The 25,762-nt window shown below is 42.1% G+C and overlaps 1 protein-coding gene and 2 long non-coding RNA genes across 3 annotated transcripts; 2 read left to right on the forward strand and 1 right to left on the reverse strand.

The window, feature by feature from the left end:
• Window positions 1-2,465: 2,465 nt before the first annotated feature.
• On the forward strand, window positions 2,466-4,529 carry LOC131709288 (uncharacterized). Its single transcript, XR_009311451.1, has 3 exons — window positions 2,466-2,624; window positions 3,568-3,642; window positions 4,368-4,529. It is a non-coding gene; the product is annotated as an uncharacterized LOC131709288 (long non-coding RNA).
• Window positions 4,530-7,253: 2,724 nt separating this feature from the next.
• Window positions 7,254-10,872, reverse strand: LOC131709268 (uncharacterized). The gene is made up of 2 exons (XM_059011647.1): window positions 9,736-10,872; window positions 7,254-9,637 (listed from the first exon to the last, which is right to left on the reverse strand). The coding sequence occupies exons 1-2, from the start codon at window positions 10,340-10,342 to the stop codon at window positions 8,724-8,726; spliced, it is 1,521 nt and encodes a 506-aa protein (XP_058867630.1). The 5' UTR covers window positions 10,343-10,872; the 3' UTR covers window positions 7,254-8,723.
• A 7,781-nt stretch (window positions 10,873-18,653) lies between these two features.
• On the forward strand, window positions 18,654-20,658 carry LOC117404992 (uncharacterized). The gene is made up of 3 exons (XR_009311456.1): window positions 18,654-18,765; window positions 19,700-19,774; window positions 20,478-20,658. It is a non-coding gene; the product is annotated as an uncharacterized LOC117404992 (long non-coding RNA).
• Window positions 20,659-25,762: the final 5,104 nt, after the last annotated feature.

The raw sequence follows: 25,762 nt of genomic DNA on the forward strand, positions 1-25,762 counted from the left end.
AACAACTTTTTCCTCTGGTAATAATTACAGTTTGATTATTTTTAATATAAAAAATGCAATTCTTGATATCAGAATATTACAGAACGACGATAGTCACATCAGACACAGGAAAGGTGATTACGAACACAAAAGAAAGTAAAAAAAAAACTCCACTGGTTACCTCGCTCCATTTTGAGGTTTCTCCTCTAATTAGTACTTTCTGTTTTCTACATGTTAACCACTCCCCAATCCATGTGCATGCATTTCCTTGAATCCCTACTGCGTTCAGTTTGAGAATTAATCTTTTATGCGGGACTTTGTCAAAAGCTTTCTGGTAATCTAAATAAACCAAGTCATACGCTTTGCAATTATCCATTATCGATGTTGCATCCTCAAATAGGGGTTCCTAGTATCTGCCTTTTGCATGGTCCTAGTGTCCCACATGCTACATTCCACCCCCAATGCCCCATCAATTACCCCAAGGAAACTTGCCAAGTGCGAAAACAAGCATAAGGGACATTGCTACAGTTGCTGGATAACCTGGACACAGGAAGATCTGTAACCTGAATTTTTACCTCTGCCCCTACCTGCTGGCCGTGAGACATTGCAGCTTGTGGAAGATGATGAGGGTTGGGATGGTAGCCTGCTGTGGTCTCCTTTGTCTGACTAGTTGGTTCATTCAATACAGGGAACTCCTCAATGTCAGGAACAAGCATTATCCTCTCTGCTGGGTTATCTTGTTGGTCAAGTGGCATCCACTGCACCTCTAAAATAATGGCATCCTCATCAGAATCACAATCCTCCATGCTAAAATAATCAAAGGGAATACCTGGATCTAAGACCTCATTCTCCTCTTCCCCGGGTAGTGAGCAGTGTGCTGGACACAGCTCAGTCCGATGGACTTGCTTCACTGGCCAAGCGACCTCTACTGGAGCAATCGAATACACAGGTCCCTGGTCAGTGGGGCATCGTACAACTCGGTAAAGGGTAGGGTTCCAGGTCCTGGATTTTATTGCGTCCTCTTCTCCAATGATCTTTCTGGTAAACAAGCTGGCCCTCCTAAAGCACAATCCCTCACCTTGCTGTTATGAGCCTTCCCCCTCTGCTGAGCTGTTGTTTCCATATGGTGTTTAGCACTTTGATACACAGATCTTCAGATTTTCCTGGTGTTCTGCCATCCAGTCTGTACCTCTGCCCCCTGCTGGCCTCTGGCCACATCCTCCAAACAAGAAGTCCATCCACGGTTAATTGAGGTTCTCTGCCAAACATTAAAACACAGGGAGACTGGCCAGTAGACTGATGTGGTGTGGTATTATATGCAGAGTACCTGTGGTAAACACTCTGTCCAGCATTGTTTCTTCTCAGAGGGGAGGGTGCGCAAAAGGTCATGTAAGGTCCCGTTGAAGCGTTCGCATTGACCGTTACCTTGCGGCCAATATGGAGTTGTCCTAGTCTTGTGAATGCTGTGCAGTTGGCACAGTTGTCGAATGAGTTCTCCCTCAAAACATCTGCGTTGATCAGAGTGGATCTGTTGTGGGACCCCAGTGGTAGAGAATTCCATCTTCCTCCAATATCCTATCCCCCTGACGGAATAACTCCAGCACATCCCCGGACAGCTTTGATTAGGCAAATTGTTAGTTGAATTGAATGTTAGTAAATTGAGTTGGGAAAAAAGTAATGCAGACACAGGGGGGTCCCCAGGACCAGGATTGAGAACAACTGTTCTAAGGTATATATTAGGCTGTTTCAGAGAACTTTTGAATCATCAGCAACTCACTGACCTGCCCAGTGGTGGTGACTACTTATGTTGTCTAAAGTGAACCCACCTGTTAAGCAGTGTGTGCTGGAAAGCCTGGTCAAAACATGGGTGAAGTAAGAGCGCCGTGGCGGTCTTACCTGACAGAGAGAGGTAGCAGGGTTGTGCTAGAGCAGCAGTGTGAGGTAGTGGTTAGGGGGCTCTGGACTCTTGGAGGAGGGTCGTGGGTTCAGCTCTTACTTTCACTAAAAACAGTTTTTTGTATATAATAATATACTATTGTGGATATTAAGAATTGTATTTTTATATAAAAAATGAATACTGATAATTCTTGATATTCAGAATTACATTTTTGATATTAACAACAAAAATTGCTGATATTAAGAATTGCATTATTGATATGAGAAATTCAGGAAATTCATTTTCTCAAGATGACATAAATGTCCTGAAGTAGACCACTTTAATACTCATACACTCCGGGGCCCATGGCTATTAAAGTGCTCTAACTACAGTTTTGCAGTTTTTGAGATACGTGTATTTTTTCCTCATCAATACATTCTAATACAGGACAGTAATCTGAATTCTGACCCCAGACAAGTCTGTGACAAACATCTTTCAACTTCAGAAATATATTACAGTGATGTTTATCTAATGAAGTCAGCTGTCAATGTGATGCCACGTTGCAGCTATTTTGTTTAATGTTTTTTATTTATTCAACTTCAAGCCTGTTATGTAAGTGGCAGTGCCAGCAGCCCCTCCAGTGCTGTGCTCTGGTATAAATATGTCTGCTTCTCCACTGCAACTCTACAGACCTGCCTCGACAGCTCCAGACCAGCAGACACCATGAAGACTCTCGTGCTCGTTTTCTCCCTGGCTCTCCTCTGCGGCTGTGAGTATTTTATTTCTTAGCAGATGATATCATGTTATTTTTTACATACAATTACCCATTTATACCTAGTACAACCCTGCTGCCTCTCTCTGTTCACTGCTCTCTCTCAGAGTATCACTGCGATCGGAGCTGTTTCTGTAGGCTAGCTCTGTCATGCAGGTTTCTGATGGCAATGCAGATCTTTATCAAGGTCAATGCTTTTGTTTCCAAAGAGTTGTGGCTCACAAATAATTTGGGCTGATTGGTGATATTCACCTGGAGTTCTGCTATTTGTCCACTTTGTAAAAAATATAATTAGGGCTTCTGGTTTGGGGTTTTTATTTTTGTCACCCTGTGAAGTCCTTTTAAACATGTTTTAAGCCAATTTGCTTTCTTTCTTTCTTTCTTTCTTTCTTTCTTTCTTTCTTTCTCAAACTCCAATTACTAAAGGAAGTTGTTTGTTTTTACTCTCATATATATCTTGATTGAGTTCATAAACAAGCTTCCCTGCGCGCTTATTCCACCTGATTGTGAGCCTGCATTTCATTCTGGCTTTAGTCTAATCATTGCTGAATTCCGCTTATTATCTTCCACACTTAGTTTCTAGGAGTAGTGCTACTGGTTTGTTTTCTCCTGCTAATTTAACCATGCTTCTCTATATCTGGCACGCAGGCTTAGCAAATGTTCTTCACTTTTAATTGTTGTTGTTTTCTCTCCTTTTATTACTTATTATTATAATTCAGTTCTATTATGATATTTTATTGTATATTTTTCTATTGTATTGAATAGTTTTATTGTTAAGCGCTTTGTAAGGGTGGCTCACCTTGAAAGATGCTATATAAAAAAAAGTTTGATTGATTGATTGTTTGTACCTGAATTATTCATTTGTAAATACAAATGTCAGCACATGTAATTTACAGAATTCTGAGCCCAGAGTGCTGATTCTCAACATTGTGTTTTTCAGATGCAGAGACACTTGTGTGTAGTGTTAATGGTAGAGATACCATAACATGTCGTAAAGGCCTTGATGTTTGTTTCAGTAAGTCTTTTAAAACAAAGCTTATGTGTTGAAATGGGGGTCACTGTGTCCCAATCGTCCCGTAACATTTATATTATCATATGAGAAAAGGGTAAGAGGGGAAAACCAGTTTATTTTATTCCAAGCCGCTGGTGTCAGACTCTATTCCTGTAGGTCGGTACTGCAGTGTCTGCTGGTTTTCATTCCAACTTCTGCTCTCAATTACTTAATAATATTTTGGGACATAGATTAGGGGTTCAGTGTATCTAGCTAATTAAATAATTAGAACAAAGAAGTCATTGAGGAGGACTTGCGTGGAATGAAAACTAGCAGACACTGCACTGCAGGATCAGAGTCTGACTGACTGACACCCCTGCTCCAAATCAATCCCTGCAGCCACGGCACTGGAGAGGCTGTACAGCAGTCACTCCCAAACCTGTCCCGGAGTGCCCTCCCCCTAACCCCCCCCCCCCCCCCCCCCCCCCACTGGTTTTTATTCCAACTGAGCTGCTCTCAATTGAATATTCCAAATTGGGAGAAAACAGGGGTAGAAATAATTGCTGATTCCAAATAAAAAAATATTACAATGAAGTAGCCCACAAAACTTCAGCTTCAGAGAGCGAGACACTCAGTGAGTTACTCAGGCAGAGCTAGAAATGTTTCCATCAGACTGCAAATGAAAGAATTCATGCTTCCTATTTTTTGTCCTTGTAGAACTAATTTTTTTAACTGTTTTTGTTTTTCAGAAAAAACTGCTTCTATTACAGGTAACGCTGTTACGATTAGAGGATGCATGTCTTCAAAAGGTTGTTATGCTGAGCTGAACTGTTGCAAAACCGACAAATGCAATGCATAATTATCATGCTTCCAAATGCATCCTTGAAGGAAATAAAATCTAAAGCATCTTACCCTGTGTCTCTGGTCCTTCTTCTCTGTATTGATAGATTGTATTTGCTTAAGTTTGTAATAGATTCATCAAACTTTATTGATTAATAAGATCTTGCATCAATATCATGTGTTCTCATATAATTCTTAATTTCTCTTAAGAGAAATACTTTAATCATCACAGCATGCTTGCCCTGCAGTTCCATTGCTCCCCCTACTTGGAACAGAACAATAAATTACTCAGATCTCTCCAGACCATTGTCACCTTTTTGGAGACGCTTAACTTCAAATAACTGGTATCTTCCAGGACCAGTTGCATAGCTGTTCCTGTGTCTGTTTCTTAATCTAATCAAGAATCACTTTTAAATTTCCAAAGACCATTTGCCATTCATTGATTATACAGAGTTCTTAAACCTTAAACCTATTCTACAGCCGCGTCTGTAGAGGAGAGGAATTGAAAAAAGGGGGAAAATCAAAACACAGATACATTCCAACCATCTGTATTAGTAAAATTAAAAATTACATTCAATCATTAATTTTCCCCAGAGCTGGTTTCTGTCTCTTCATGAAGGACAGGGTACAGTCTCTGATGAGCGCTGGTTTCTGTCTCTTCATGAAGGACAGGGTACAGTGTCTGGAGGGCGCTGGTTTCTGTCTCTTCATGAAGGACAGGGTACAGTCTCTGGTGAGCGCTGGTTTCTGTCTCTTCATGAAGGATAGGTACAGTCTCTGGTGAGCGCTGGTTTCTGTCTCTTCATGAAGGACAGGGTACAGTGTCTGGAGGGTGCTGGTTTCTGTCTCTTCATGAAGGACAGGGTACAGTCTCTGATGAGCGCTGGTTTCTGTCTCTTCATGAAGGACAGGGTACAGTGTCTGGAGGGCGCTGGTTTCTGCCTCTTCATCTGCACCTGGCTTTGAGCAGTGAGCTGAAGTTTGATGGCACTCGAGTTGATCTTCACTGTGGCCAGCAGCTCCTTCATCCTCTTTATCTTCTCACTGTGGAAAGTGACGACCGGCCTGGGGACCGGGGGGCGGGTGGGGGGGAGGAGGGGGAGGCCGGGCTGGTTGAGCCTGGTCTGGTTGCGACCCCGTCCTCCCCGCAGGCCCCTGCAGCAGAGCGGCGGTGATTTTCTCGGGGGCCAATTTCATGTGCGGGGCCAGAGGGGGTTACTTGGGTTTGGATTCACCTGGGTGTGGGTTTTGTCTGCCTGGGGGTGTGTTTGACCTTTTCTGCCTGTGTGTGTGTGTGTGTGTGGTCTGTGTGTGTTTGTCTGCCTGGGTGTGTGTGTGAGCATGTCTGCCTGTGTGTGTGTTTGTGTATATGTGTGTGTGTTTGTCTGCCTGTGTGTGTGTGTGTGGTCTGTGTGTGTTTGTCTGCCTGGGTGTGTGTGTGAGCATGTCTGCCTGTGTGTGTGTTTGTGTATATGTGTGTGTGTTTGTCTGCCTGTGTGTGTGTGTGTGGTCTGTGTGTGTTTGTCTGCCTGGGGGGTGTGTGAGCATGTCTGCCTGTGTGTGTGTGTGTGTGTGTGTGTGTTTGACTGCCTGTGTGTGTGTCGACTGTGTGTGTGTGTATGTGGTCTGTGTGTGTTTGTCTGCCTGGGTGTGTGTGTGTCTGCCAGGGTGTGTCTGTCTGGGTGTCTGTATGTGTGTGCGTGTCTCTCCCTAAGTGGGTGTGTGTCGGCCTGGTGTGTGTGTGTCTGCCTGCCTGTGTCTGTGTGTGTGTGTCTGCCTGCCTGTGTGTGTGTGAGTGATAGAGTGTCACTGCGTGTGTTTGTGTGTTTATGTGTGTGGGTAAGAGAGTCTCACTGTGTGTGTGTGTGTCTGTGTGAGAGTGAGAGGGAGTGTGTTTGTGTGTGTATGTGAGTGAGTCTCACTTTGTGTGTGAGTGAGTCTCACTGTGTGAGTGAGTGAGTGAGTCTCACTGTGTGTGTGAGTGAGTCTCACTGTGTGTGTGTGAGAGAGTGAGTCTCACTGTGTGTGAGTGTTTCAAAATGAATCTTCACTGCGACCAGCAGCTCCTTCATCTCCTTCATCTTCTCGCTGTGGAAAGTGACGACCGGCCTGGGGACCGAGGGGCGGGTGGGGGGGGAGGAGGGTGAGGGTGCGTCTGCCTGTGTGTGTGTGTGTTTGTGTGTGTGTGTGTGTGTGTGTGTGTGTTTGTGTGTTTGTGTGTGTGGGTAAGAGAGTGTCACTGTGTGTGTGTGTGTGTGTGTGAGTGAGTCTCACTGTGTGTGTGTGTTTCTGAATGAATCTTCACTGCGACCAGCAGCTCCTTCACCCCCTTCATCTTCTCGCTCATCCTTCTCTAGGTGTGGGTGGGAGGTGGGGGTGGGGGGTACTCCAGGACCAGGGTTGAGCTCATCCTTCACTAGCACAGTGCCTGAGGCAAATGCAAAAACTAAACTGCTCTGCCTCGCCTGCACGAACAAATATTATTAAAACACCAGCCTGGAGCTGCTAGCAAAGTGTTATTCATTTGCACCTATCGGCACCTCCCCTATAAAAATATACCACGGTACTTGTTCCAGTGGATTCTGGAACAAGGCACGTTATAATGTTATCAGTGTGAAAGTACAATGGTGTACTGAATAATATATGTATTGTATATGTATACCTATCCTATTTAGACCATCAATGTACTGTACTGTGTTATGGTCCTATAATACTGTATCACCATAGTACAGCATTGTATTTTTTTATTTCTAAAAAGTATCATGGTATCTAATTGCAACAACATACTGCGGTGCTATGTCTAGTGCTATGGTATAGTGTAGCTGTATACCATTGTGTTATTATGGTTGTACTGCATTATAGTACCATAATAGGTCATTGTCCATTGGTGGTATAGGTTGTATACATATATTATACAGCACCATTGAACTTTAACACTGTTACCATCATACCTTGTTCCAAAATCCAGTGGCACAGGAACCATGGTACATTTTTATAGGGTCTTGTCGAAAAGCAGCAATTTTTGTAGCAACAACCTGTCAGTTAGTTAGTTAACTGGCATAATAATGATTTGATAAATACATCAGAAACATTTATTAACACAGCTGCTCACTCAGGGCCTAGTATTGCTGTTTGACAGATACTACCCTTTATTAAGAGACCTGCACTCAAGGAACAGGCAAATTGACACACACACTGAGACACACACACACACACAAACACACACACACACACTGAAACACACACACAGACACACACACACACTGAGACACACACACACACAAACACACACACACTGAAACACACACACAGACACACACACACACTGAGACACACACACACTGAAACACACACACACACACAAACACACACACACTGAAACACACACACACACACTGAGACACACACACACACACACACACTGAGACACACACACACAGAGACACACACACACACTGAGACACACACACACACAGACACACACTGAGACACACACACACACTGAGACACACACACACTGAGACACACACACTGAGACACACACACACTGAGACACACACACACTGAGACACACACACTGGGACACACTGAGACACACACACTTAGACACACACACTGAGACACACACACACACACAAACACACACACACTGAAACACACACACTGAGACACACTCACAGACAAACACTGAGACACACACACACACACACACTGAGACACACACACTGAGACACACACAAACACACACACACTGAAACACACACACTTAGACACACACACAGACACACACTGAGACACACACACACACTGAGACACACACACTGAGAGACACACACAGACACACACTGAGACACACACACACACTAAGACACACACACACACACTGAGACACGCACACATACACTGAGACACACACACTGAAACACACACACAGAAACACACACACTGAGACACACACACACTGAGACACACACATAGACACACACTCTGAAACACACACACTGAGACACACACACACACTGAGAGACACACACACACACATTGACACACACACACTGATACACACAAACACATAGACACACACACATACACTGAAACACACACTGAGACACACACACTGAGAGACACACACTGAGACACACACACAAACACACATTGAGACACACACACACAGAGACACACTCTGAGACACACACACACTGAGACACACACACACACACTGAGAAACACACACAGAAACAAAGACACAGACAGACACACACAGACTAAAACACGCACACACACAGACATACACACACTGAGACACACACACACTGAGACACAACACACACACTGAAACACACACACATACTGAGACACACACACACACACTGAAACACACACACACAGAAACACACACACACACTGAGAGAGACACCCACAGACACACACACTGAAACACACACACTGAGACACACACACACACTGAGACACACACACACACTGACACACACACACACACTGAGACACACACACACACACACACAGATACACACAGACACACACATACACTGAAACACACACAGACACAAACACACTGAGACACACACACACACTGAGTCACACACACTGAGACACACACACAAACACACACTGAGACACACACACACTGAGGCACACACACTGAGGCACACACACTGAGAAACACACACAGAAACACACACAGAGACACACAGACTGAGACACACACAGACTGAGAGAGACACACACACAGACACACACACTGAAACACACACACTGAGAGAGACACAGACACAGACACACACACACTGAAACACACACACTGAGACACACACACATACACACTGAGACACACACACACACTGACACACACACACACACTGAGGCACACACACACTGAGAAACACACACAGACACACACACACTGAAACACACACTCTGAGACACACACACACACTGAGACACACAAACACACTGAGACACACACACACACTGAGACATACACACTGACACACAAACACACACTGAGACACATACACAGACACACACTGAAACACACACATACTGAGACACAGACACACTGAGATACAAACACATACACTACCGGTCAAAAGTTTTAGAACACCTCCATTTTTCCAGTTTTTGTTGAAATTTACGCAGTTCAATGTCTCAGTGTACTCTGAAATTAAAGCATAGAACAAATAAACAATTGGAGATAAAAAAAGAAATCATGGAATCGTTTGGTTTAACAAAATTTTATCTAAATTTTTGACTCACCAAAGTAGCCACCTTTTGCAGATATAACAGCCGAACACACTCGTGGCATTCTTTCTACAATGGAAATCAAATATTGTTTGGAAAGTTCTTCCCAACACTGTTGCAGAAGTTCCCACAAATGTGTTGCACTTGTAGGTTGCTTTGCTTTCACCCTTCTGTCCAGTTCATCCCAAAACAGCTCGATGGGGTTTAAGTCTGGATACTCTGCTGGCCATTCCATGATTTGAAGCCTACCGTCTTGTTCTTTTCTTCTAAGGTAGTTCTGACATAGCCTGGAGGTATGTTTTGGGTCATTATCTTGCTGTAGGATGAACCCCTGACCAACTAGGCGTATACCAGAGGGTATTGCATGGCGCCTCAAAATGCTGTGGTAGTAGTTTTGGTTCAGGGTGCCACTCACTCTGTGCAAGTCGCCGACTCTGGATCCAGCAAAAGAGCCCCAGACCATCACGCTTCCTCCTCCATGTTTGACAGTTGGTGTCACACACCGAGGAACCATCCTTTCACCTACTCGACGGCGTACAAAAACCCTGCGTGATGAACCGAAGATTTCAAATTTTGATTCATCGGTCCATAAGACCTTCTTCCAGTCTTCAGTAGTCTTCATGGCCCAGGCAAGCCTCTTTTTCTTATTTTGCCATCTTAGCAATGGCTTTCTTACTGCCACTCGACCTGTCAAACCTGCAGCTCAAAGTCTTCTCCTCACAGTTGAAACTGAGACTTGCTTACTTCGACCAGTGTTAAGCTGTGCTTGAAGCTGTTGTCCTGTGAGCCGCCTATCACCCAAGCTGTTGACTCTCAGAAACTTGTCGTCTGATTCTGTTTGTTCCCTGAGAATGGCCTTTTTGTATAACTCTGAAATGTACATTATTTTTCACTAAAACACACACACTGAGACACACACAGAGACACACACATACAGACACACACAGACAATGAGACACACACACACTGAGAAAGACACACACACACAGAGACACTGAGACACACACACACACAGACACTGAGACACACACACTGAGTAACACACACAGAGACACACACATACACTGAGACACACACACACTAAAACACACACACTGAGACACACACAGACACACTGAGACCTACACGCTTGCTCATCCTTCTCTAGGCGTGGGTGGGAGGTGGGGGTGGGGGGTACCCCAGGACCAGGGTTGAGCTCATCCTTCACTAGCACAGTGCCTGAGGCAAATGCAAAAACTAAACTGCTCTGCCTCGCCTGCACGAACAAATATTATTAAAATACCAGCCTGGAGCTGCTAGCGAAGTGTTATTCATTTGCACCTATCGGCACCTCCCCTATAAAAATATACCATGGTACTTGTTCCAGTGGATTCTGGAACAAGGCACGTTATAATGTTATCAGTGTGAAAGTACAATGGTGTACTGAATAATATATATTGTATATGTATACCTATCCTATTTAGACCATCAATGTACTGTACTGTGTTATGGTCCTATAATACTGTATCACCATAGTACAGCATTGTATTTTTTTATTTCTAAAAAGTATCATGGTATCTAATTGCAACACCATACTGCGGTGCTATGTCTAGTGCTATGGTATAGTGTAGCTGTATACCATTGTGTTATTATGGTTGTACTGCATTATAGTACCATAATAGGTCATTGTCCATTGGTGGTATAGGTTGTATACATATATTATACAGCACCATTGAACTTTAACACTGTTACCATCATACCTTGTTCCAAAATCCAGTGGCACAGGAACCTTGGTACATTTATATAGGGTCTTGTCGAAAAGCAGCAATTTTTGTAGCAACAACCTGTCAGTTAGTTAGTTAACTGGCATAATAATGATTTGATAAACACATCAGAAACATTTATTAACACAGCTGCTCACTCAGGGCCTAGTATTGCTGTTTGACAGATACTACCCTTTATTAAGAGACCTGCACTCAAGGAACAGGCAAATTGTAGCCTGTGTGTCCAGCATCTGGTTGCTCAATAGCAGCCTCTTCTCAACACAAAGCCCCCCCAATACATTTTCTATTTCTCTCCAACATGCCTTCCTGTAATTATGTGTGTCTAAAATACACTGTAAAAGACTAGGGCAGCAGTGTGGAGTAGTGGTTAGGGCTCTGGACTCTTGACCGGAGGGTTGTGGGTTCAATCCCCAGTGGGGGACACTGCTGTTGTACCCTTGAGAAAGGTACTTTACCTAGATTGCTCCAGTAAAAACCCAACTGTATAAATGGGTAATTGTGTGTAAAATAATGTGATATCTGTATAACGTGATATCTTGTAACAATTGTAAGTCGCCCTGGATAAGGGCATCTGCTAAGAAATTAATAATAACTATAAGATGGATTATGAACAAAAGGAAGTACTGGAATTGAATTACAGTCATTTAGTTACTAATGCATTAACAAAGAAATCATTTTGTGAAAGCAGCAATGAATATGCCCATTTCTCCATTCCATTTCAAAATGTTCTGTATCTGCGTCTCTCCAACACCACATTTTTCAGTAACTTTAATTCTCTCATCAATGGTCAGATCCTTTCGTTTCTCCATGTTTTCTCTATTCCTTTACAAGAGAGCAACAGATAAAAGCCGATTAAAATGGTTGCGAGTCCATTGCTGGGCAGGAAAATTGAGGTCATTGGTCGTGTTAGACAGGTGGTCTCTTAATACAGGTAAATAAAAGCAGAAATATCATTGTGTGGCACGAGGACGGGGTGCCTCGCAAGCCTTTATAGCCCCAACCTAAAAATGGCTAATGTCACTCATTGTAACTAATGAAGTCTGCCAATTTATGCCACCCAGTGCTTTACAGGGCACTAGGACCCTAGATAATATTAGATAAAATGTTAAAACTTTATCCCCTTCTAACCACAGGTTCAAATTCTGACTAGCTTAAAGCAGTTTGCATTGCCAAACCAAACCAAGCAAGAGGGCAAGAGACAGCTTTTAAAAGTACTTACAGCAATGGGTTTATTGCACGAAACAGTAGAACATAAAGGGTAGAAAGACTCCACCACTTGGCTAGGAGCCAAAGTAACAAAGAAAATGATAAACGGGGCTCCCTCTGTTGGCTCGGAGCCAAAGTAGCAAAAAAACAAAAATACACCACAAAAAATATAATAAGCATCCAACAAAAAATCTAATGTTCAATCAAAAACACAGGGGTAAAGTGCAATTCATGTGCAAACGCATATCCAGCGTCCTCCCGTGGCAGACAGTCCGGCACCGGATAACCGAACATCTCCCCGATTGGAATCACAACTAAAGAAAATAAACAACAAAACACACAGGAATCAAACACAAATCCAAACCAGAATTCTCGCTACAGTCGCTCCCACCCTATACTCCAGCTCCCCCTCCCTCACCTTCTATAGTTTGTGGGCTTGCTATAAAAACAGTGCAATAATGGCTATCTTTAATTTACATAAACAGACGAAGAAATGGAATCCAATTAAGGCCAGACACAAAATACCAAAAACAGTACAATACGCATCCAACGACAAACAACAAGACAAGGCTAAAAGTACGGGATTTTTCTTCCTCAAAAAAACGAAACTAGATTAGAATAGCAGTTATCTCAGGTACACAATTCAATGTTAATTACATCAGTTGGGGGTGACTAAATGAATCGAAAGCTGCAGCACGCAAAGGAACAAACGTGTATGAAAAATAAAATAAAAATAAAAAAGAGAAAACAACACATATTTAAATGCACACGTGGGTACATAATCCTGACACTAAATGAGAAATGCTGCAGCCCCATTCGTCACCCCGTGTGACAATTGGGATGAACTTAAAGTGTTCACATGAGCAGGTGGTCTTTAAATAAAGGTGAAGTGCCCCTTATTCAAGTTTACCATGGCAATACCCTTGTAAACTGTGGTAATAACACAGCATACCAGATGAAATCATTGTAAATCACAGTCATTCAGAGTAAACCATGGTGAACGTGAATAAGGGTCACAGGATCAGGTTTGAATCCTTGGATATGAGGGTTAAAACAAACAACTTTTTCCTCTGGTAATAATTACAGTTTGATTATTTTTAATATAAAAAATGCAATTCTTGATATCAGAATATTACAGAACGACGATAGTCACATCAGACACAGGAAAGGTGATTACGAACACAAAAGAAAGTAAAAAAAAACATGAAAAAGAAATAAATACAAAGTGTGAAATTAACCAGCAATGCAAAATAAATGTGCAAACAAATATCAAGAAGTCAGATAAAGCAAACGTGACTATTCCCTGTGTCTGGATCGTCTACAGTGTGTCACACAGTGGTAGGGCTGCACTTTGTTGTAGAGATACAGTGTAAAATACAGCAGAAATAATTTACACTAACTGAAACACGGGGTGTATAAAGAGGAGATATACTGAACCAGCAGAAAATAAAGTTAAACAACAAGGACGGTAGCTCTGTAAACAAACAATAAAGCAAATAGGTACAGTAAATAAAAAGAAGAGGATCAGTAATACAAATCAAATAAATAAACAGTAATCAAAATAATGAGAAGAAACAATAATCGACGCTCAGGTCCTAGAAGACAAGAAACACAAAGAGTGAGACAGAACGGCATTTCAAACTGGAACCTAAATTGAAATAAATGAAAGTTTAAATGAACCATCCTTAGCTACAATGAATAATGGTGCTTAAATACCCGCATGCGCATCAAACAATTGGATTATATTAAGAATAAATTGCAGCCAGTCACTATTTTCTGTTTATTAATATTCAATCGTCAATATTATCATGCAAATACAATCAAAGCATCATCCCGTTGCTCTATTGATAAATTAATAGAATCGTACATTTAGACATAAACCCATTTAAAAACATCTTCATAAACAACCAGGGCCATGGTGAACCGGTTTACCTGATCAGTTTGTAGTTAAGAACGACCCCGGAAGACAAAAACAGACTCGGCATTCACCATTCCCCAAACTAGCTACCACATCCATTTTATATAAGAACATAAGAACATAAGAAAGTTTCCAAACGAGAGGAGGCCATTCAGCCCATCTTGCTCATTTGGTTGTTAGTAGCTTATTGATCCCAGAATCTCATCAAGCAGCTTCTTGAAGGATCCCAGGGTGTCAGCTTCAACAACATTACTGGGGAGTTGGTTCCAGACCCTCACAATTCTCTGTGTAAAAAAGTGCCTCCTATTTTCTGTTCTGAATGCTCCTTTGTCTAATCTCCATTTGTGACCCCTGGTCCTTGTTTCTTTTTTCAGGTCGAAAAAGTCCCTTGGGTAAACATTATCTATACCTTTTAGAATTTTGAATGCTTGAATCAGATCGCCGCGTAGTCTTCTTTGTTCAAGACTGAATAGATTAAATTCTTTTAGCCTGTCTGCACATGACATGCCTTTTAAACCCGGGATAATTCTGGTCGCTCTTCTTTGCACTCTTTCTAGAGCAGCAATATCCTTTTTGTAGCGAGGTGACCAGAACTGAACACAATATTCTAGGTGAGGTCTTACTAATGCATTGTAGAGTTTTAACATTACTTCCCTTGATTTAAATTCAACACTTTTCACAATATATCCAAGCATCTTGTTAGCCTTTTTTATAGCTTCCCCACATTGTCTAGATGAAGACATTTCTGAGTCAACATAAACTCCTAGGTCTTTTTCATAGATTCCTAATTCAATTTCAGTATCTCCCTGTGGCAAAGTGCCCGCCCCTGTGTGTATTTTGTGTGTTATGTGTTGTATGTATGGTGCGTATGTTAATGTTGGTGTATAGATTGGTACACGGGATATAAACGGGTCTGTGTTTCACGTGTATTTAAAAGTGTATATTTGTATTTAGGCACGGGATTGCACATCACGCACGTGCATTTAAAATATAATATGTGAACACGGGGTTTCACGTAATGAATTCACGTGCTGGGATTCAAGTGAATAATTAATTAGTAATTGAATCCCAGCACAACAGTATATATAGATGCACGTTTCTGTCACTCGGGGTTAGGTGTTCGGTGAGTGGAGAACGGGATTGGAGACGGAGGTAAATGTTAATGAAAAGAGTAAGAATTAGTAGTTGTTTTCACTCACCGTGTTTGTTTGTTTGTCTCTCCGTGCACCGTTTGTTAAGTGTTAGTTCGTTTTGTTTGTCTGTTTATTTTGGCTACCAGTGCCGTGTCCTGTTTTGTGTTTCTGTTTCAAACCTTTTATTTTCTGTTCTGTTTATTAAATGCTGAGCGCGATCACGCGCTCAGCTATACCAAAACCCCAAGTCTCTCTGTATTCCTTCCTGCTTCTGGTCTGACGCCACCCACTCTGGCCGTCTTTGTGACACTCCCATATGATATTTATAATGCACATTTGTATTGCCTGCATGCAGTACCTTACACTTTTCTCTATTAAATGTCATTTGCCATGTGTCTGCCCAGTTCTGAATGCTGTCTAGATCGTTTTGAATGACCTTTGCTGCTGCAACAGTGTTTGCCACTCCTCCTATTTTTGTGTCGTCTGCAAATTTAACAAGTTTGCTTACTATACCAGAATCTAAATCATTAATGTAGATTAGGAATAGCAGAGGACCTAATACTGATCCCTGTGGTACTCCACTGGTTACCTCGCTCCATTTTGAGGTTTCTCCTCTAATCAGTACTTTCTTTTTTCTGCATGTTAACCACTCCCCAATCCATGTGCGTGCATTTCCTTGAATCCCTACCGCGTTCAGTTTGAGAATTAATCTTTTATGCGGGACTTTGTCAAAAGCTTTCTGGAAATCTAAATAAACCATGTCATATGCTTTGCAATTATCCATTATCGATGTTGCATCCTCAAATAGGGGTTCCTAGTATCTTCCTTTTGCATGGTCCTAGTGTCCCACATGCTACATTCCACCCCCGCTAAATGAATCAATGCCCCATCAATTACCCCAAGGAAACTTGCCAAGTGCAAAAACAAGCATAAGGGACATTGCTACAGTTGCTGGATAACCTGGACACTGGAAGATCTGTAACCTGAATTTTTACCTCCGCCCCTACCTGCTGGCCGTGAGACATTCAGCTTGTGGAAGATGATGAGGGTTGGGATGGTAGCCTGCTGTGGTCTCCTTTGTCCGTCTAGTTGGCTCATTCAATACAGGGAACTCCTCAACATCAGGAACAAGCATCATCCTCTCTGCTGGGTTATCTTGTGGGTCAAGTGGCATCCACTGCACCTCTAAAATAATGGCGTCCTCATCAGAATCACAATCCTCCATGCTAAAATAATCAAAGGGAATACCTGGATCTAAGACCTCATTCTCCTCTTCCCCGGGTAGTGAGCAGTGTGCTGGACACAGCTCAGTCCGATGGACTTGCTTCACTGGGCAAGCGACCTCTACTGGAGCAATCGAATACACAGGTCCCTGGTCAGTGGGACATCGTACAACTCGGTAAAGGGTAGGGTTCCAGGTCCTGGATTTTATTAGGTCCTCTTCTCCAATGATCTTTCTGGTAAACAAGCTGGCCCTCCTAAAGCACAATCCCTCACCTTGTTGTTATGAGCCTTCCCCCTCTGCTGAGCTGTTGTTTCCATATGGTGTTTAGCACTTTGATACACAGATCTTCAGATGTTCCTGGTGTTCTGCCATCCAGTCTGTACCTCTGCCCCCTGCTGGCCTCTGGCCACATCCTCCAAACAAGAAGTCCATCCACGGTTAATTGAGGTTCTCTGCCAAACATTAAAACACAGGGAGACTGGCCAGTAGTCTGATGTGGTGTGGTATTATATGCAAAGAGTACCTGTGGTAAACACTCTGTCCAGCATTGTTTCTTCTCAGAGGGGAGGGTGCGCAAAAGGTCATGTAAGGTCCCGTTGAAGTGTTCGCATTGACCGTTACCTTGTGGCCAATATGGAGTTGTCCTAGTCTTGTGAATGCTGTGCAGTTGGCACAGTTGTTGAATGAGTTCTCCCTCAAAACATCTGCGTTGATCAGAGTGGATCTGTTGTGGGACCCCAGTGGTAGAGAATTCCATCTTCCTCCAAAATCCTATCCCTCTGACGGAATAACTCCAGCACATCCCCGGACAGCTTTGATTAGGCAAATTGTTAGTTGAATTGAGTGTTAATAAATTGAGTTGGAAAAAAGTAATGCAGACACAGGGGGGTCCCCAGGACCAGGATTGAGAACCACTGTTCTAAGGTATATATTAGGCTGTTTCAGAGAACTTTTGAATCCTCAGCAACTCACTGACCTGCCCAGTGGTGGTTACTTATGTTGTCTAAAGTGAACCCACCTGTTAAGCAGTGTGTGCTGGAAAGCCTGGTCAAAACATGGGTGAAGTAAGAGCGCCGTGGCGGTCTTACCTGACAGAGAGAGGTAGCAGGGTTGTGCTAGAGCAGCAGTGTGAGGTAGTGGTTAGGGGGCTCTGGACTCTTGACCCGGAGGAGGGTCGTGGGTTCAGCTCTTACTTTCACTAAAAACATAGTTTTTTGTATATAATAATATACTATTGTGGATATTAAGAATTGTATTTTTATATAAAAAATGAATACTGATAATTCTTGATATTCAGAATTACATTTTTGATATTAACAACAAAAATTGCTGATATTAAGAATTGCATTATTGATATGAGAAAATTCAGGAAATTCATTTTCTCAAGATGACAGAAATGTCCTTAAGTAGACCACTTTAATACTCATACACTCCGGGGCCCATGGCTATTAAAGTGCTCTAACTACAGTTTTGCAGTTTTTGAGATACGTGTATTTTTTTCTCATCAATACATTCTAATACAGGACAGTAATCTGAATTCTGACCCCAGACAAGTCTGTGACAAACATCTTTCTACTTCAGAAATATATTACAGTGATGTTTATCTAATGAAGTCGGCTGTCAATGTGATGCCACGTTGCAGCTATTTTGATTAATGTTTTTTATTTATTCAAATTCAAGCCTGTTATGTAAGTGGCAGTGCCAACAGCCCCTCCAGTGCTGTGCTCTGGTATAAATATGTCTGCTTCTCCACTGCAACTCTACAGACTCCAAAATCCTCCCTGGCTCTCCTCTGTGGCTGTGAGTATTTTATTTCTTAGCAGACGATATCATGTTATTTTTTACATACAATTACCCATTTATACCTAGTACAACCCTGCTGCCTCTCTCTGTTCACTGCTCTCTCTCAGAGTATCACTGCGATCGGAGCTGTTTCTGTAGGCTAGCTCTGTCATGCAGGTTTCTGATGGCAATGCAGATCTTTATCAAGGTCAATGCTTTTGTTTCCAAAGAGTTGTGGCTCACAAATAATTTGGGCTGATTGGTGATATTCACCTGGAGTTCTGCTATTTGTCCACTTTGTAAAAATATAATTAGGGCTTCTGGTTTTGGGTATTTATTTTTGTCACCCTGTGAAGTCCTTTTAATCATGTTTTAAGCCAATTTGCTTTCTTTCTTTCTTTCTTTCTTTCTTTCTTTCTTTCTCAAACTCTAATTACTAAAGGAAGTTGTTTGTTTTTACTCTCATATATATCTTGATTGAGTTCATAAACAAGCTTCCCTGTGCGCTTATTCCACCTGATTGTGAGCCTGCATTTCATTCTGGCTTCAGTCTAATCATTGTTGAATTCCGCTTATTATCTTCCACACTTAGTTTCTAGGAGTAGTGCTACTAGTTTGTTTTCTCCTGCTAATTTAACCATGCTTCTCTGTATCTGGCACGCAGGCTTAGCAAATGTTCTTCACTTTTAATTGTTGTTGTTTTCTCTCCTTTTATTACTTATTATTATAATTCAGTTCTATTATGATATTTTATTGTATATTTTTCTATTGTATTGAATAGTTTTATTGTTAAGCGCTTTGTGAGGGTGGCTCACCTTGAAAGATGCTATATAAAATAAAGTTTGATTGATTGATTGTACCTGAATTATTCATTTGTAAATACAAATGTCAGCACATGTAATTTACAGAATTCTGAGCCCAGAGTGCTGATTCTCAACATTGTGTTTTTCAGATGCAGAGACACTTGTGTGTAAAGTTACTGGTGGAGGTACCATAACATGTCGTGAAGGCCTTGATGTTTGTTTCAGTAAGTCTTTTAAAACAAAGCTTATGTGTTGAAATGGGGGTCACTGTGTCCCAATCGTCCCATAACATTTATATTATCATATGAGAAAAGGGTAAGAGGGGGAAGCCAGTTTATTTTATTCCAAGCCACTGGTGTCAGACTCCATTCCTGTAGGTCGGTACTGCAGTGTCTGCTGGTTTTCATTCCAACTTCTGCTCTCAATTACTTAATAATATTTTGGGACATAGATTAGGGGTTCAGTGTATCTAGCTAATTAAATAATTAGAACAAAGAAGTCATTGAGGAGGACTTGCGTGGAATGAAAACTAGCAGACACTGCACTGCAGGACCAGAGTCTGACTGACTGACACCCCTGCTCCAAATCATTCCCAAACCTGTCCTGGAGTACCCTCCCCCTGACCCCCCCCCCCCCCCCCCGGCCCCGCCCCGCCCCGCCCCGCTGGTTTTTATTCCAACTGAGCTGCTCTCAATTGAATATTCCAAATTGGGAGAAAACAGGGGTAAAAATAATTGCTGATTCCAAATAAAAAAAAAAATATTACAATGAAGTAGCCCACAAGACTTCAGCTTCAGAGAGCGAGACACTCAGTGAGTTACTCAGGCAGAGCTAGAAATGTTTCCATCAGACTGCAAATGAAAGAATTCATGCTTCCTATTTTTTGTCCTTGTAGAACTAATTTTTTTAACTGTTTTTATTTTTCAGGAAATACTGCTTATATTACAAGTGACGCTATTACGCTTAGAGGATGCATGTTTTCAAAACTTTGTTATGCTGCGCAGTACTGTTGCAAAACCGACAAATGCAATGCATAATTAACATGCTTCCAAATGCATCCTTGAAGGAAATAAAATCTAAAGCATCTTACCCTGTGTCTCTGGTCCTTCTTCTCTGTATGGATAGATTGTATTTGCTTATTAGGAAGGCCTGTAATTTGATTGTTTATGGAAGCCCTGAACTGCAAGATGAAAACAAAAATAGTGGGATTATCTCATACGTACGTGATAATAACTGGTACTATATGATCTCGTACACATGTGATAATAACTGGTACTATATGATAACTATATGATCTCGTACACATGTGATAATAACTTGTACTATATGATAACTACATGATCTAGTACACATGTGATAATAACTGGTACTATATGATAACTATATGATCTAGTACACATGTGATAATAACTGGTACTATATGATAACTATATGATCTCGTACACATGTGATAATAACTGGTACTATATGATAACTATATGATCTCGTACACATGTGATATTAACTGGTACTATATGATAACTACATGATCTAGTACACATGTGATAATAACTGGTACTATATGATAACAATATGATCTAGTACACATGTGATAATAACTGGTACTATATGATAACTATATGATCTAGTACACATGTGATAATAACTGGTACTATATGATAACTATATGATCTAGTACACATGTGATAATAACTGGTACTATATGATAACTATATGATCTCATACACATGTGATAATATCTGGTACTATATGATAACTACATGATCTCGTACACATGTGATAATAACTGGTACTATATGATAACTACATGATCTCGTACACATGTGATAATAAATGGTACTATATGATAACTATATGATCTTGTAGATATGTGATAATAACTTGTATGTACGAGAAAACTGTATGATCTTTCACATACGAGATAGCTTTCTTGAACATACAACATCATTGTGCACACGCCAGTTATCATCACGCACGTGCCAGTTATCATCGGATAAGCGCCAAATCTCTCACAGTGATTTGCGCTGCCTCTTCATGAAGGACAGGGTATAGTCTCTGGAGTGCGCTGGTTTCTGTCTCTTCATGAAGGACAGGGTATAGTCTCTGGAGTGCGCTGGTTTCTGTCTCTTCATGAAGGACAGGGTATAGTCTCTGGAGTGCGCTGGTTTCTGTCTCTTCATGAAGGACAGGGTATAGTCTCTGGAGGGCGCTGGTTTCTGTCTCTTCATGAAGGACAGGGTATAGTCTCTGGAGGGTGCTGGTTTCTGTCTCTTCATGAAGGACAGGGTATAGTCTCTGGAGGGCGCTGGTTTCTGTCTCTTCATGAAGGACAGGGTATAGTCTCTGGAGGGCGCTGGTTTCTGTCTCTTCATGAAGGACAGGGTATAGTCTCTGGTGAGCGCTGGTTTCTGTCTCTTCATGAAGGACAGGGTATAGTCTCTGGAGGGCGCTGGTTTCTGTCTCTTCATGAAGGACAGGGTATAGTCTCTGGTGAGCGCTGGTTTCTGTCTCTTCATGAAGGACAGGGTATAGTCTCTGGAGGGCGCTGGTTTCTGTCTCTTCATGAAGGACAGGGTATAGTCTCTGGAGGGCGCTGATTTAAGAATTATATTATGCACTTGCAGTTCTGGCTAAATTTTTAATGATTAAAGCTTTGAATTTTATACTTACAAAAGTGTCCACTTTCAAACAAAACAAACCACAGACAATGTGAATTTTATCATTTTATTACACAAAACAGATCTCTAGATAATATTTCAAACAGAAACATACATTTAACTAACATAGGCAACTTTTTCCAGAATGAAAAGTATATCTACCATTGATGAAATACAGGAGGTTGAAAAGGTCTGGTTGCAACAACTCGGGTCTAAACTCAGTCAATGAAGAATTCCACTTGCGTAGCAAAAATCCCAATGGTTAGCCAAAAGTTTTTGATCCGTTCCAGGTTTTGTCAGTCTCTTTGAAGGAGGAAGTGGTGTTCTCTTTGAATCAAAGTTATTGACTATCCCACGTTGATCTTCACTTGAAGTTTTTAATAACAGCGCTCCTTATTGTAAGGTATAGTGAATAAATATAATAATTGTCCAGCTTACGCTACCCAACAAAGTTACCTCGGCTGACAATATTTAATTAAACCAAATTTGTTTTACCTTTTCAGTTTTCACAGCTTTCAAAGTTTCCTTTAATAGTTCAAGTTTTCTTCCAACAGTTTTCACAAATTCTCACAGGAAATGGTAGTTTGGTCCTCAAATCAAATGGTCACAAGTAGATGGAATTTTTTTAGACATCCTTCTAGTGCACAAAACCTTTTCTTAAACTTTCACCAAAGGGGTGTGTTTGCACTCTCAGCCAATCACTGTCTTTCTCAAAAGAAGTTCTTTGATTGGTGGCTGATATCAGAAAGAGGTGTATTTTAACTTCAAAGGTTTTTTAACTTAATTACCTAATTTTCAAATGAATGATGTAAAACTTGTTTTTCTCATAACTTCCTTAATCTGACTTGGATTTTCATTTGACCTGTAAATCTGTGTTGCTCAGTCCAATATGAATATTTTGATACCAGATTGGATATACACAACCAAATCTGTCATCTCGGTACACTGTTTCACCCTTTTGACTTAACTATAACATTTTAGGAAAACATTTTACTAAAGTCTATATTACAATACATGTATCTATTTAGTTTAATGTAAAAAGTTGTTTTACAATATTTCAAATCACTGTTTTCAGTATTTTCTCCATATAAACAGTTAAGTCATTATAGTTTTCCCTCAAAATGCCAAGTTACAAGTTTGTAAAAGATTCATCAAACTTTATTGATTAATAAGATCTTGCATCAATATCATGTGTTCTCATATAATTCTTAATTTCTCTTAAGAGGAATACTTTAATCATCACAGCATGCTTGCCCTGCAATTCCATTGCTCCCCCTACTTAGAACAGAACAATAAATTACTCAGATCTCTCCAGACCATTGTCACCTTTTTGGAGACGCTTAACTTCAAATAACTGGTATCTTCCAGGACCAGTTGCATATCTGTTCCTGTGTCTGTTTCTTAATCTAATCAAGAATCACTTTTAAATTTCCAAAGACCTTTTGCCATTCATTGATTATACAGAGTTCTTAAACCTTAAACCTATTCTACAGCCGCGTCTGTAGAGGAGAGGAATTGAAAAAAGGGCGAAAATCAAAACACAGATACATTCCAACCATCTGTATTAGTAAAATTAAAAATTACATTCAATCATTAATTTTCCCCAGAGCTGGTTTCTGTCTCTTCATGAAGGACAGGGTATAGTCTCTGATGAGCGCTGGTTTCTGTCTCTTCATGAAGGACAGGGTACAGTCTCTGATGAGCGCTGGCTTCTGTCTCTTCATGAAGGACAGGGTACAGTGTCTGGAGGGCGCTGGTTTCTGTCTCTTCATGAAGGACATGGTACAGTGTCTGGAGGGTGCTGGTTTCTGTCTCTTCATGAAGGACAGGGTACAGTCTCTGGTGAGCGCTGGTTTCTGTCTCTTCATGAAGGACAGGGTACAGTGTCTGGAGGGCACTGGTTTCTGTCTCTTCATGAAGGACAGGGTACAGTCTCTGGTGAGCGCTGGTTTCTGTCTCTTCATGAAGGACAGGGTACAGTATCTGATGAGCGCTGGTTTCTGTCTCTTCATGAAGGACAGGGTACAGTGTCTGGAGGGCACTGGTTTCTGTCTCTTCATGAAGGACAGGGTACAGTGTCTGGAGGGCGCTGGTTTCTGCCTCTTCATCTGCACCTGGCTTTGAGCAGTGAGCTGAAGTTTGATGGCACTCGAGTTGATCTTCACTGTGGCCAGCAGCTCCTTCATCCTCTTTATCTTCTCGCTGTGGAAAGTGACGACCGGCCCGGGGACCGGGGGGCGGGTGGGCTGGTTGAGCCTGGTCTGGTTGCGGCCCCGTCCTCCCCGCAGGCCCCTGCAGCAGAGCGGCGGTGATTTTCTCGGGGGCCAATTGAATGTGCGGGGCCAGAGGGGGTTACTTGGGTTTGGATTCACCTGGGTGTGGATTTTGTCTGCCTGGGGGTGTGTTTGACCGTGTCTGCCTGTGTGTTTGTGTGTGTGTGTATATGTGTGTGAGCGTGTCTGCCTGTGTGTGTGTGTGTGTGTGGTCTGTGTGTGTTTGTCTGCCTGGGGGTGTGTGTGAGCATGTCTGACTGTGTGTGTGTGTGTGTATATGTGTGTGTGTTTGTCTGCCTGTGTGTGTGTGTGTGTGGTCTGTGTGTGTTTGTCTGCCTGGGGGTGTGTGTGAGCATGTCTGCCTGTGTGTGTGTGTGTGTATATGTGTGTGAGCATGTCTGCCTGTGTGTGTGTGTGTGTGGTCTGTGTGTGTTTGTCTGCCTGGGGGTGTGTGTGAGCATGTCTGCCTGTGTGTGTGTGTGTGTGTGTGTGTTTGACTGCCTGTGTGTGTGTGTCGACTGTGTGTGTGTGTGTGTGGTCTGTGTGTGTTTGTCTGCCTGGGTGTGTGTGTGTCTGCCAGGGTGTGTCTGTCTGGGTGTCTGTATGTGTGTGCGTGTCTCTCCCTAAGTGGGTGTGTGTCGGCCTGGTGTGTGTGTGTCTGCCTGCCTGTGCCTGTGTGTGTGTGTCTGCCTGCCTGTGTGTGTGTGAGTGATAGAGTGTCACTGTGTGTGTGTCTGCCTGAGGGTGTGTGTGTGAGTGAGAAAGTGTCACTGTGTGTGTTTGTGTGTTTATGTGTGTGGGTAAGAGAGTGTCACTGCGTGTGTGTGTGTGTGGGTAAGAGAGTCTCACTGTGTGTGTGTGTGTGTGAGTGAGACTTACTGTGTGTGTGTGTGTGTGTGTGAGAGTGAGAGGGAGTGTGTTTGTGTGTGTGTGTGAGTGAGTCTCACTGTGTGTGTGAGTCTCACTGTGTGAGTGAGTGAGTGAGTCTCACTGTGTGTGTGTGTGTGTGAGTGAGAGTCTCTCTGTGTGTGTGTGAGAGTGAGTCTCACTGTGTGTGAGTCTCACTGTGTGTGTGTGTGTGAGAGAGTGAGAGGGAGTGTGTTTGTGTGTGTGTGTGAGTGAGTCTCACTGTGTGAGTGAGTGAGTCTCTCTGTGTGTGTGTGAGAGAGTGAGTCTCACTGTGTGTGAGTCTCACTGTGTGTGTGTGTTTCTGAATGAATCTTCACTGTGACCAGCAGCTCCTTCATCTCCTTCATCTTCTCACTGTGGAAAGTGACGACCG

Source organism: Acipenser ruthenus, chromosome 42 (assembly GCF_902713425.1).
Source record: "Acipenser ruthenus chromosome 42, fAciRut3.2 maternal haplotype, whole genome shotgun sequence".
In the NCBI taxonomy this organism is placed as follows: Eukaryota; Metazoa; Chordata; class Actinopteri; order Acipenseriformes; family Acipenseridae; genus Acipenser; species Acipenser ruthenus.